Source organism: Natrix helvetica (assembly GCF_964273705.1).
Source record: "Natrix helvetica genome assembly, chromosome: 5".
NCBI classification, from domain to species: Eukaryota; Metazoa; Chordata; class Lepidosauria; order Squamata; family Natricidae; genus Natrix; species Natrix helvetica.
In genome coordinates this window covers 55,829,755-55,841,509 of record NC_138551.1, presented here as the reverse complement: position 1 = coordinate 55,841,509, position 11,755 = coordinate 55,829,755, and the positions used below count along the sequence as shown (strand labels likewise).

Below are 11,755 nucleotides of genomic sequence, written 5' to 3'. Positions count from 1 at the left end.
GCACCGGGGAGCAGTATCGGAGGGCGCCCGTGTGCGCGCGCCTCGCCCCATGCCGATCGGAGAACGCGCTATTGAACGAAGCAGCGGCAATGTGGTGAGAGGCTGCCCTTCTCCATTCCCTCTATCTTAAATTTATGGACCCTTCAGCATCTTTTTAAGAAAAAAAAGTTAAACTTTCGGACTTTTGCCAGAGGTGCGGCTAGAGGGAGGGGGATTTCCCCCCCTCCCTTGGACAAGCGGCTTGAGAAAATTTTGCTTTCGCCCTCAGGGGAAGGAGGAGGGGGGAGAGCCAACTAATGATGCCTCACCCTTATAAAAGTGACTTTCATCGGACTTAGCTCCAGAATCTATGGGTGAACTGAGAACTTTTTGAATTTTTAAAACTTTATTATGCCTCTGAGCCCAAAGCTGGCAGGGCAAGATGGCACACTTCCGTTGTCTTCATGAACTGTGAAACCTGACTCCACCTCTAAAATTCAGGCTTCCGGTCTTTGTCTCCGAGCCACCCAGAGGAATCTTTTGTGGATTGTTCTTCTTTGAACTCTTTGGGGAAAAAAACTTTCATCTACTGCTAGACTGACTAAAGAAATCCCCATCTGTTTGGATCCTCTGCCTTCTGGATTCGCCTGCCTGCTCTACTTCTCCAGCTGCCCAGTCTCTATTTTGACAGACTTCCTTGCTTTAAAAACCATGTCTCCAAAAAGACCACCTCCTGGAAAGCCTGGATTTGCTACCTCTGCCCCAACGTCTGCAACGTCTAGCCCAGCTACACAGTCAAAGATAACAGAACTGATCCAACCCAAGACTACAGAGATAGACTTTCAACAAATGCTTCAACAAATTCTACAGGGCCAGGAGGAAATTAAGAAACAGTTAAGGGAAATGAAAGATGAAATTAGACAGAACCAAGCCCAAATCTTTAAGAACTCACAGAGACTGGATCTTGTGGAGGGTGGGGTGGCGGAGGCGAGGGGGGGGGTAGAGGCTTTACAGAAGGGGAACAAAGAACTTGACATCCAACAAATGAAAATAGAGTTTGAGAGAATGTCCTTTTATCTTAGATTTCAAAATGTAATAGAAGCAGATGGGGAAAACATAAGGGACATTATGACTAATATTTTAGCTGAATACATACACAAAGATAAACAACAGATGGATTGGGAGATAGACCTAGCTTATAGAGTGAATTCAGCATATGCCAGAACACATAATGTACCCAGAGAGGTTCACATTAAATTTCTTAGGAAAACCACAAGAGATGAAATACTGGGTGTGCAAAGGGGGCAAACATTGACATACTGTGATAGGGAGATAACCATTCTAAAGCAGATTCCCAAAAAAATTAGGGAAAAAAGGAAAAATTATTCGCAATTGGCGAATAAATTATACCAGAAGGGGGTGTGGTTTAGATGGTTGATGCCTGAAGGTATGCTAATATTCTGGGAGGAGACAAGAATCAGAATTAATACACCCATAGAGGCACAGGCCTTTATGGAAAAAAACAAAGCCAACCTAGAAAAAACAGAAGATACTACAACGGTCATACAGGACACGGGAGGGGCCGGAGCTCTGCCAGCGGGGGGTGAAGGGGCAACACCAAGAAAACTCAGATCACAAAAATAAATAAGGAAATCACAATGTTATAAACAGACCGAAAGTAAATATGAATTTATAACTAGACTATATATTATAATTATATAAATTGATTGAAAATTATTTTTTCTAGAATTAAGATGCTGACTTTTTATGATTATGTATTAAGATTTGATATTTTGATGTAACCTAGGAGTTTGGAGGGAGGGGGCGTCTGCCACATTTGCAACTGCCAAAATTTGTAATTCCACCTACCCCTTTTCCACATAAATGTTTTTAAAAAAACCAATAAAACTTTTTGAAAAAAAAAAAACAAAAACAAAATATGCATAGCAATTTTAACTAATACTTTTGCAGCAGATGTATTTCACAAGTATGTACATGCATTCTGCATTAGAACTGCAATGCATTTTTCAGTTTTAGTATGTTCCATGACAGTATTTTGAATAGACCTAAAATGGAGGCTTGTTTAGCATGTTAACTATAACAGTTCTATCATTTTATATAAGAGGCTAATATTCTATTCAGGTATCTAGTTAGTAAAGTTAGTAAAACCAGCTTAATAATATTTTTTTAAAAAAATCAAGAAAAATATCTCTATGGATGTAGAAAGAGAGAGAACTCCTCTGAGAAGAACATTCCATTTCTGGGTTCCTAACTGAGCCGAAAAACAGAGACATCCAAAAAAAGCCAGCTGTTCTCTTTCATCTATTTGCAGTGCAGCTGGAATGATGCCCACAGAACTTCCCACAACATACTTTCTTTGAAAGCAGCTTGCTAATTGTCTTTCAAGGGATTAATTCCATATAAATCAAAATTACAAACAGGAACCACTGCCACCCTATGGTCATGGTCTGCATAGCTCTGAATTGTACAACTGCATCTGTGTGATAATAACATCACTACAATTACTACACTGATAGGGTACTCTGTAGTTTGTTAACGCCTGCTAGAAATTTACATGAAAGCAGATATGGCAGGGATTGCATTAAAAGCACACCAAGTATTTTTCCTTTATTTTGGCTTTAACAAACACAAAAATCCTGTTATAATTAAAATTCAAAATGTGTAATCTGATAGGTTTGTTTATTATATGATTTTATTCTAAAGAAGTTATAATTTATTAATAAATATTTCTATGCATAGTAGGGTTGTGAAAGTTTTGCAAATTATTTGGAATGTTTCTAACTACCTGTAAGTGTAGCATTTACCTATTATTCATTAAAGAAGCCAAATCTTCGTGGGTTTCCATATAAAAACTTTAAAGAATGCACTCATTAACATTAATGCAATTCTTAAAATAGCAGGTTTTTTTCAGGCTCACATAGAAACCTGAAAAAATAGGCTGCTTTAATGAAATTCAGAAAAGTATTGCACTTGGGCAAGATCTGAAGCAATTCTTCTGAATAATTTTCTAAATTTCCATTTGAAAAATAAGCTAGCTGGTTACAATTATATATTTTAAGTTATATATTCCTCTGTTGAAGAATGCCATGAAAAAGATATAATTCACACATCTACTTAAAATACTGTTTATTTGTGATTTAACATTAATTAGCATTACATCTATAAGCAATTTCCAACAACATTTATATATCTTTTTCCACAGGACACAGTTGGCTGGCTCATTCATATGCCAAAGCAAGTAAATAGAGGCATTAGCGAAAAAAGGTGCAAATAGTTCACGGTTGCATTTTTAAAAAATATTTATGCACATTGCATTCATTTAGATATAGATTTTAAAGTTATGAAAAGCATAGTTCACAGGTTACTGTTTCTACATATGTTGTAACACAACACAAAAAATGTAGAACATAAAAAATTAAGCAACTTAGATAGTCCCACTATTTTTAAGAGAACACACCGATTCCAGTATTTTGAGATATTTAAAATATCATTTCCAGATTCACTTCTGCGCTGCATTGCCACACTTACACAGTCAAATTTCACCAGCCCTGTAACATGCTATACTCATTTTTGCATGCCAAATCACATCCCAGCCATATTCAACCATCTATATATGGTAATATATTTCAACCGGCAATCTGGAAGTAACACTCACATTTAAGATGTACTTCCCCTTGTGCCTATGGATGTAAAAAGGCCATAGTTCGTTTTCATGTTTAGTGTGTATTTACAGATTTGTTTTCTTTTTCTGTTTAACTCAAAACAAAATAAAACTACCAGCAAGAAGAACAAATGGCAGGATCAGCACTTACAAATCAGCACTAATTTGCTCTAAGATTCATTGAGAAGGCAAAATGTAGATTGAAATGATCCTATTAACTTCTATTGTAATTTTAAAATATAAAACAGATGTTCCATCAATTTAATAAAAATACCCCCAATTCCATGACATATATTTTATGAAAAATAATCCACAAACTACCCCTCATTTTTTCTCCACGCCCTTATTCTTTCCATCTCACTTTCCCTTTTCTAGTTTTGTCTCTTTTATTTGGTTATGGTCTTTTCCAGATGATCAGTTTCTAGTGCAACATAAATGCAACTGCATCCAAGTCATTTCATGGGATCCACATATCCTTGAACTCAAATGGCAATACAGCCTCATTCCAGCAACATAAACTCCTCCCAGGTATTGGGGTTTACTGCTTTTCAGAAGGCTATCCTAAAAGGGGCTACAAGAGTATCACAAGTACTACAGTATACTAATAGTGACATTTTGCTGGCTAGTGAGATAACTTTTCATCTCCTGGTTTTGTCATTCTGAAGCCTTCCCACTTGTACTCTTATCTCATACCTTGAGATTTCAACAGAAATTTCTGCAGAAATAATTCAGAGGCTAAATGAAAGTAGGACACACGTTGAACTGATCTTCTGGAAGATCATAGGTTATCAAGATTATTTTTCTTCATTCAATAATATTATGAGAAAAAAATATAATAAGATTTAGAATTGAATCCAGTAAATTTTTATGCTCTTTATATTTGATGTCAGAAGTTCTGGATTCATGAATTATATTTAAGTATACTCTACACCAAGCACCCTTGAATACATTCTACTGTTAAATGCTTGGTTTACATGCCTATAATACTTTATATTGAATGGTATACAAAATTTTCAACATATAAAATTCTTTTTCTGTTTTGCCATCGTTAAACGAAGTTATCAATGTTAAGTGTATAAAATCCCCTTTATTGAAAAATAAGGGCTTTCTCCCTGCCCCCAACTGATAGAATAAAAAAAGTTTTCAAAAATTCTATCTTACTAAAATGAATATTTGGCAAAAGTTATTATTGATGAATGCAACCTTCACAGAGTCTGTAAAATTCCAAATGCAATTCCTTTTACAGTTTCCCTTTCTAAAATTATGTGCCACTGTATAATTAAATGACCAAGGATGTGATTAGAGACACACCACCCTTTGAGGCAGGGACAAAATCAAGATTATCCAAAAAACATCACCCAATTACATAATGTGGCAGTAAGGTTAAAAACAAACACTATCTGATCATTCAATTGTGAAATTGCTGAAGAAATTTTAATCAACAAAAATCTTCACATGTAACTTGCTAGATAAGGATATCTGAAATTACTGCGGTATTATAGTGGACCAACTGCCAGTGTTAGTTTGTGGTGGAACTACTAAATACTTAAAATTCTCATAATAATTTTATTTGTACTAATTAAGAGATGAATTCTTCATTTAATTAATTAAAACCCAGTTTCTATGTAATAGTTTCCAGTTCTGTACTTAGGTTAAGGCCCAGTTTCTTGCATAACCCTACTTGACCATTTTAACAACTGATTAGATGTATGACTAAAGTGTCAGTGAAACCTCAGGCCTCCACTTTTTCCTTCTTTTTGTTTTTTTTCAGGAAGGATGGAGTACGAAATTTCTTCTTCTTCTTTGATGGTGATTTGGAAGGAGAGCCTTCAGGAGAAAGGGTCTCTTCAATCTTCTCAGAAGTCTTAATTGAAATCTCTATATTCTCTACAGTACTAGTGGTTAACTGGCTGACTCTCTGGGCAAGGTCTTCTTCCACATCATGTACATCATCTTTGCCATTCATGACAACTGGCAGGTCCAAAGAGGTGAGATTAGAATCCTGTAGGTAATTGTCATTATTTTCTGGAAGGGGGGGAAAAAGTGATATTTTATTCTTTCTTGTATCGATGAGTAAATAGAACAGATGGTTGTGTAATGTTCTAAACAGAGCTAAATACAATCTGGATTGAGAATTTGAGAAAATTGGGACTTTGCAAAATTTGGTAATCTGGGCTTCAGTTCCTTTTTTATCCCATGTTACTTTTTGTGTTGTGTTGTGTTACTCCCCTCCCCTCAAGCTTCACTTTAAAGAGAAATTAAGTAATATTAATATTCCTTGGGTGTCTGGAATAAGGTTTTTAACCAGGTTCCAGACACAATTGGACATACAGAATATACTTCTAACTAGAAGGTACACTCTGCTAAGCATCATCATTACCTGTTTGTTATGTTAGACTGGCTTTAGTAAAGCAAGTTGTACTACATAATGCAGGGAACAAAGCATTTTTTAAAACAAACAAACAAACACAGAAACTATAATTAAGGGTAGGGCATAAATGGCTGAATGGCTGAAATCTGTCTTTTTAGGTGGCCTATTCTGAAAGATGAATGAGATTAGGCCAAAATGACATAATAATTTATATGGATTTGGTATCACGCTTCATGTATTAAGAGTTTGACTATATTTTCTACGATCCATCTTTGGGATTAAAAAATAGAATGTAAGGAAGGATTTACAGGCTCACAATACTGTGCAATGGCAAATAGCATTTACACCTTCTGGAGTTGTAATTACATTATATACCTTCTAATTTGTCAGGGACATTTTGTGGGGACTGAGTTTGAGAATTAATTTGGGAAACAGGAGACCCATCATCTGAGAATAATTCTTGATCAGCATCTGTAGGACAAGAGCCTGAGTTAGTAAAAGCCATGCCAAAATAAGCACAACATAGAAAAAAGTCAGTACATATTAGTACGTACAAAAAGGCAAACAGTTTAGCCATATTGACCTGATCATGCAAATGTTATAACACTAAATTAGATTATAAACTCATATTATTACCAAGCTATGATTATTAAATGTAGAGCATATCAAAGATGAAGCCGAATAGTTAGAAGAAAGTATTCTATGAGAACATAGTTTCTTAAGTAACAATACTGTGATTAAAGTAGTAAAACAATATATGCAGTGTTAGTGTTGAAAATGCTAGTGAGAGACAACAGTAAATTAGTAATGCCCATATTATTAAAGAGCCTTATCAGATGCTTTGAATGAAAATGGGTGAACAAAATGCTAAAATACAGGGGTTTTTACCTTTGAATCTTTACGCTTTCAAAAATAAGAAATTGGTAGGTTAGAAGATTGCTTGCTATAACTGCAGGCAACAGAACATACAGCTATCAGACCATTTCGCTCAGGAATGATGTCTTTTAAAGACTAACATACTGGTTCAAGAATATCTAATTGTTATTCTGCTTTTTTGTACTTAATTTTACTTATGTGCTTTTATATTAGCAATATACAAAAGCAAAGAAGTGTATGAATACTTTCATTTATCCTGTCTTATACATACTTATACATGTATTATCTTATGTAAATTGATATATTATCTATGTTTATTCCAAGTTTTCAGAAAGAGAAAATAGTTTTAAATTTATCCTAAGATTACTAGAAAGGTATTCCAAAAATGTGGGAATTAAAAATAGACAATTAAAAAGGGAAGGCTTGGTTAAAGTCAATGTTAAGTCAAGCTAAATAGACGAAATAGTAGTAGGCTTCCTTATATCCGAAAAACAGCTAAGTGCAAGCATCATCATAATTTAATGAATGTAGAAATGAAATGAAAGGGAAGTTAGCTGCCAAGTGTTGAGAGAAAATAAACTGGAGGGTAGCCATCTCACAGAGAAATATTTTACAGCAGGACTAAGGTAAAAAAGTAAAAAAAATGGAATCAGTTATTTTAATATATAACTGATATAAGCAATGATCTGTTTGTAAGTATGATAGATTTATAGGATTGCTAATATATTGGACTTCATTATCTATATAAAAGAGTTTGTAAGTTACTGAGGTTTTAGTTAAAGTTATTATTATGATAGTTATTTATTATTTTTAACTGAATTTAAATATCCATAAACAAGACTGCATTGATGACAACATAAAAGGGATAACACCTTCTTCCAAATCCTAAAAGCAAAGCCTCCTAAAAAAAAGTCAATTTGATACTTGCCTGGAGGAACAAATGAGCAAAGTACTCCCACATAGGAGGAACAACCCAGTCCCAATAAAGAGGGACATTTATCTTTTATATACATACAGAAATCAAATGAATATTTGTTAAGAAATATGATAGCAGGAAGAGCTAAATATACAAATTCTTATATCCATTCAAACATGTCCAGTCCTATTTAATGCCCTATGTTAGGAAATAACCTCTTGCCAAAAAACATTTTGTGACTTATAGGTTTGGTTACAAATGTATCTTCTATCAATTCACTGTCAAGAGAATATGGTAATTTAACACACATTAGATTATCCTGAAAACTAGGAATTTCCAACTTCTTGATTTATACTATAAATCATGTAGATATTAGTCTTCTAATCTAACTCATTCACCACTTCTATCCCAAGATAACATTATGCCTATATGCCCATTTCACATAAGACTCCTCCAAAAATGAGAATTCATTTTAAACACAAATAAAAATATGTAGGAAAGGTAAAATTGAAATTGTTAATGTATATTTAATTTAAAGTCTTTAAATTAAATTAATAATTCTGAATATTGATTTTTGAATTTAAACTAATCCCTTTAAAGCTTAACCTGGAGATAGAAACTTTGAGCAAACACCCACCCTCAGTGCCCTGCTGTTTGCGTTCGATTGTCTGCTTATACTCTTCCAGTTCCTTTTCGGTGAGATGACTGAATGGGTTAGGAGGTGCTGGTGGGGTATGCTCATCTTCTTCAAACTGCATGGGCTGGAAAAATAAAATTTATTTACATAATTATTTATTTATTGCATTTATATGCTACTGTAATACCTGATGCAATATTTAGATATAAACCACACACACATACACACACACACACACACACACACACACACACCACACCTATTCTCAACTATTCATGCTGTGGGGATTACATCCCACAAAATAAGAATAAAGAATGAGACAGAATGACGATAAAGAATTTTATCAGTTAGCAGGCAGGTTAGAACATAAGGAAAATATTTTAATCAACATAGCATGCCAAGTTTAAGGCAAAATCTACGTATTTATAACACCAAACTGAATGCTTGCCCAACTTTTTCTAAAGAAGCCTACACCTTTCTTATAATACCATAAGGGGCACATAAATGAATTAAATTTATTAACTACACTGACTATATTAATCAACTGACTGTAAGAAATAGTCAGATATAACTGTTAGATAACTCCCACACCATGATAATTTATGATTGCCAATTCGAGCTGACACCACTGCTTGAGATTTACCATTCCATGTAAATACCCATGAATCACAGTGATCTGTGGGTATAAACTAAGCCACATTTTTTTAAAAAATGGTCAGAGAAAATTAATGAATAATAACTACAAATTGAAGTAATTGTTGTCAAACAAGCTACCCAAATTACAAATGTTGGGACACTCCCACTCCCCCGATTTGATTATATTGGTGATTAACTCACAAAGAACCATACAATGCAAAGAGACTTTCCCTCCTTCCAGCAAAAAAGAAGAAGAAAAGGAAAAGCAGGATTGGAAATTGAGAAGAGAAGTTGTTGGCATCGGATATAACAAAATTGGGTAGGAAGGAAGGAACCCTAACCCTATTGGAATAAAGGTAAACATTCTCTAGCCATATTGCCTTTACAGAAATATACTTTTTCAATCCACAGGTTTTGAGAGAGAAAAAAAGTGTGTTCCTAGGCAAATGAAATAAATATAATAGTTCTTATGTCTCTTTTTATATATTATATATTTTAATCTATATTTTATCTATTTTTATATATTATAGCATAAAATTATATGTCATGGATTTATCAAAGACTGGTAGATAGCTTTATAAATTCACTTTCTGTACCACAGAAAACATAGCATTAAATCTTATTAAACTTTATTCTATCATTGTCATAGTCCAGAAAAGAGCCCTTCTCTGAAATTAGAAAAAAATCTAAATAAGAACCAGTGGTGACTAAAAATGCAGTAGAGTGATCCAAAGACTGAGTTTTGTGAAGTAAAGCCTTTTCTATGAAAAGGTAAATGAATAAGTTATTTAAATATGTAAGTGGACTTCAAGGTTTGTTTTGGTTTGAGCCAGAACCATATAGTGTGATACCAAGACAAACTAGTCAAAAGTTAAATCCAGATTTTAAGCACTTCTTCTTCCACACTTTGAGGAGAATCCAAAATAGAGTGGAAAAGGGTACTTCTGGCTATTTTAAGAATTTATCAATGGGAATTAATATTTAGGATTCTATCACGTAAAATGCAATTTTCCTTATGGGCAATTTTTATTGAATATTCTTTTATTTGTCTAAAAACTAGGATTACATTTATCCGATATAAATCCAACAGGAAGTATGAATAGGTATATCTCTACATGATATCACCTATCAAAAAATGATAGTATGCATTGTAACAATTTGTTTTTAAAATGAGTGTGAAATTTACTTTTAACAACTGGTAAAAACAAAAGTGCACAATCCTATTTTTGATTAAAACACATTGGCCTAAATTAGACGTATGTGCCCTTGAGATCCTAATTTGTGCCCATAAAACCGCCTGGGTATTAATTGATCCACTTTATGTTTTGTTTTGTTTTTAATTTTTCCCAAGATATCAAAGAAATAAGATATCTTGATATACTTACACATATTAAAGAGAATAAATAAATAAAATATAGAATGCTCTTCAAATAAAATGTATAAAACGTCAATATCCATGTCAATATCATTCTGCTGTCTGCTATAAAAATAAAAGAAAACGAAGGCTGAAAAACGATTACCCCCACCCTGGGACAAATGACTGGTTGTCCAAACAACTTTAAATGTTTGCATATACAGAATTACTTATTCGGCAGAGGAATTGCATGACTGGTATATATGTTTACTTAAAGTATTTGCATTCTGGCTCTGTTTTTTAATTGCAAAATAAAAGAGAGACTTATATAGATGTTTGGTATTCAACCACTGGACACAATTAAACAATGTATTTTAAGTCCCAACAACGGACACACTTACAGTTGGCTTTTTATCCACTACAATTCCAGCAAGCAATTGAGATTGTGGACCTGCAGTCTTTAAATCATATCGATTTTGTTCTCGAATCTGGAGTTTAAAAAAAAGATTTTAAAGTACCCAGTCCTAATACAAGGCTTTCTGTATTCCTAAGAAATTACTTTATTAATTTGATATCATGAGGCAGTTTTCTTTCCATCTATTTAATTTCCCAATACTTCTGGGGTAATGTTTAGGGCTTCCATCTAAACATGCTGATGAATGATCATTCCTGCATTTCTTCTACTCCAAAGTTTCTGCCATCATCAAGCAGATATTTTCAGTTTGACCAATTTTAGCCACAAGTGCTTGCACAGCTGCAAGTTGTCATTAACTGTTTTCCTTTGAGAACTGCAGAACTGTCTTCTGTTGGTAAGAGAGCATTTGTGAATCTGGACAAAATATTTTAGACGTAAAAGTACTCTGTTATAACTCCTCTGACCACAAAAAAATCATTCAAACACAGCTTATTTGCCAGAGAAATCTGCATATCTAAACTTGATAAAATTCTAAGTTAATATCTGCGTGATATCCTTTCCAAGTATGACAGCAACCTCTTTTGAACCCAGTCAACAATTTTGGAATAGTGGTATAATTCTTTTATTACTACCAGATGTTGAATAAAACACTCTCTGACCCTCTGCGTGAAACATTATGTTTCTGGCAGAACAATCAAGGGTGGATCTTGAATTTGATGAACATCAAATAAAGCACTAGAAAAAGCAGCCAGCAATTTGTGCTTATAAAGATTTCTGTAAAGTTATTTCTCACTACTACTCTAAACTATATTAACTATATTGAAGCAAAGAAACAGAAATGTCTACCATAATAGACTTTCTCTTGTGCAAACTACTTGACTTGTTCTTT

The 11,755-nt window shown here is 33.7% G+C and overlaps 1 protein-coding gene across 6 annotated transcripts in view; it reads right to left on the bottom strand.

Moving 5' to 3' along the window:
- Positions 1-3,111: 3,111 nt before the first annotated feature.
- The window catches only part of ADD3 (adducin 3), a 93,151-nt gene continuing 84,507 nt past the window's right edge, over positions 3,112-11,755 (bottom strand). For 5 of the 6 annotated variants that reach the window (XM_081955810.1, XM_081955811.1, XM_081955812.1 and 2 more), the window contains 4 exons: positions 10,853-10,939; positions 8,462-8,585; positions 6,408-6,503; positions 3,112-5,686 (listed from right to left, as the gene is read on the bottom strand). In XM_081955810.1, the coding sequence (XP_081811936.1) occupies positions 5,394-5,686; positions 6,408-6,503; positions 8,462-8,585; positions 10,853-10,939 (600 nt within the window). In that variant the 3' untranslated portion in view covers positions 3,112-5,393. The remainder of the gene's footprint in view (positions 5,687-6,407; positions 6,504-8,461; positions 8,586-10,852; positions 10,940-11,755) is intronic. The other variant, XM_081955813.1, reaches the window with a different exon arrangement.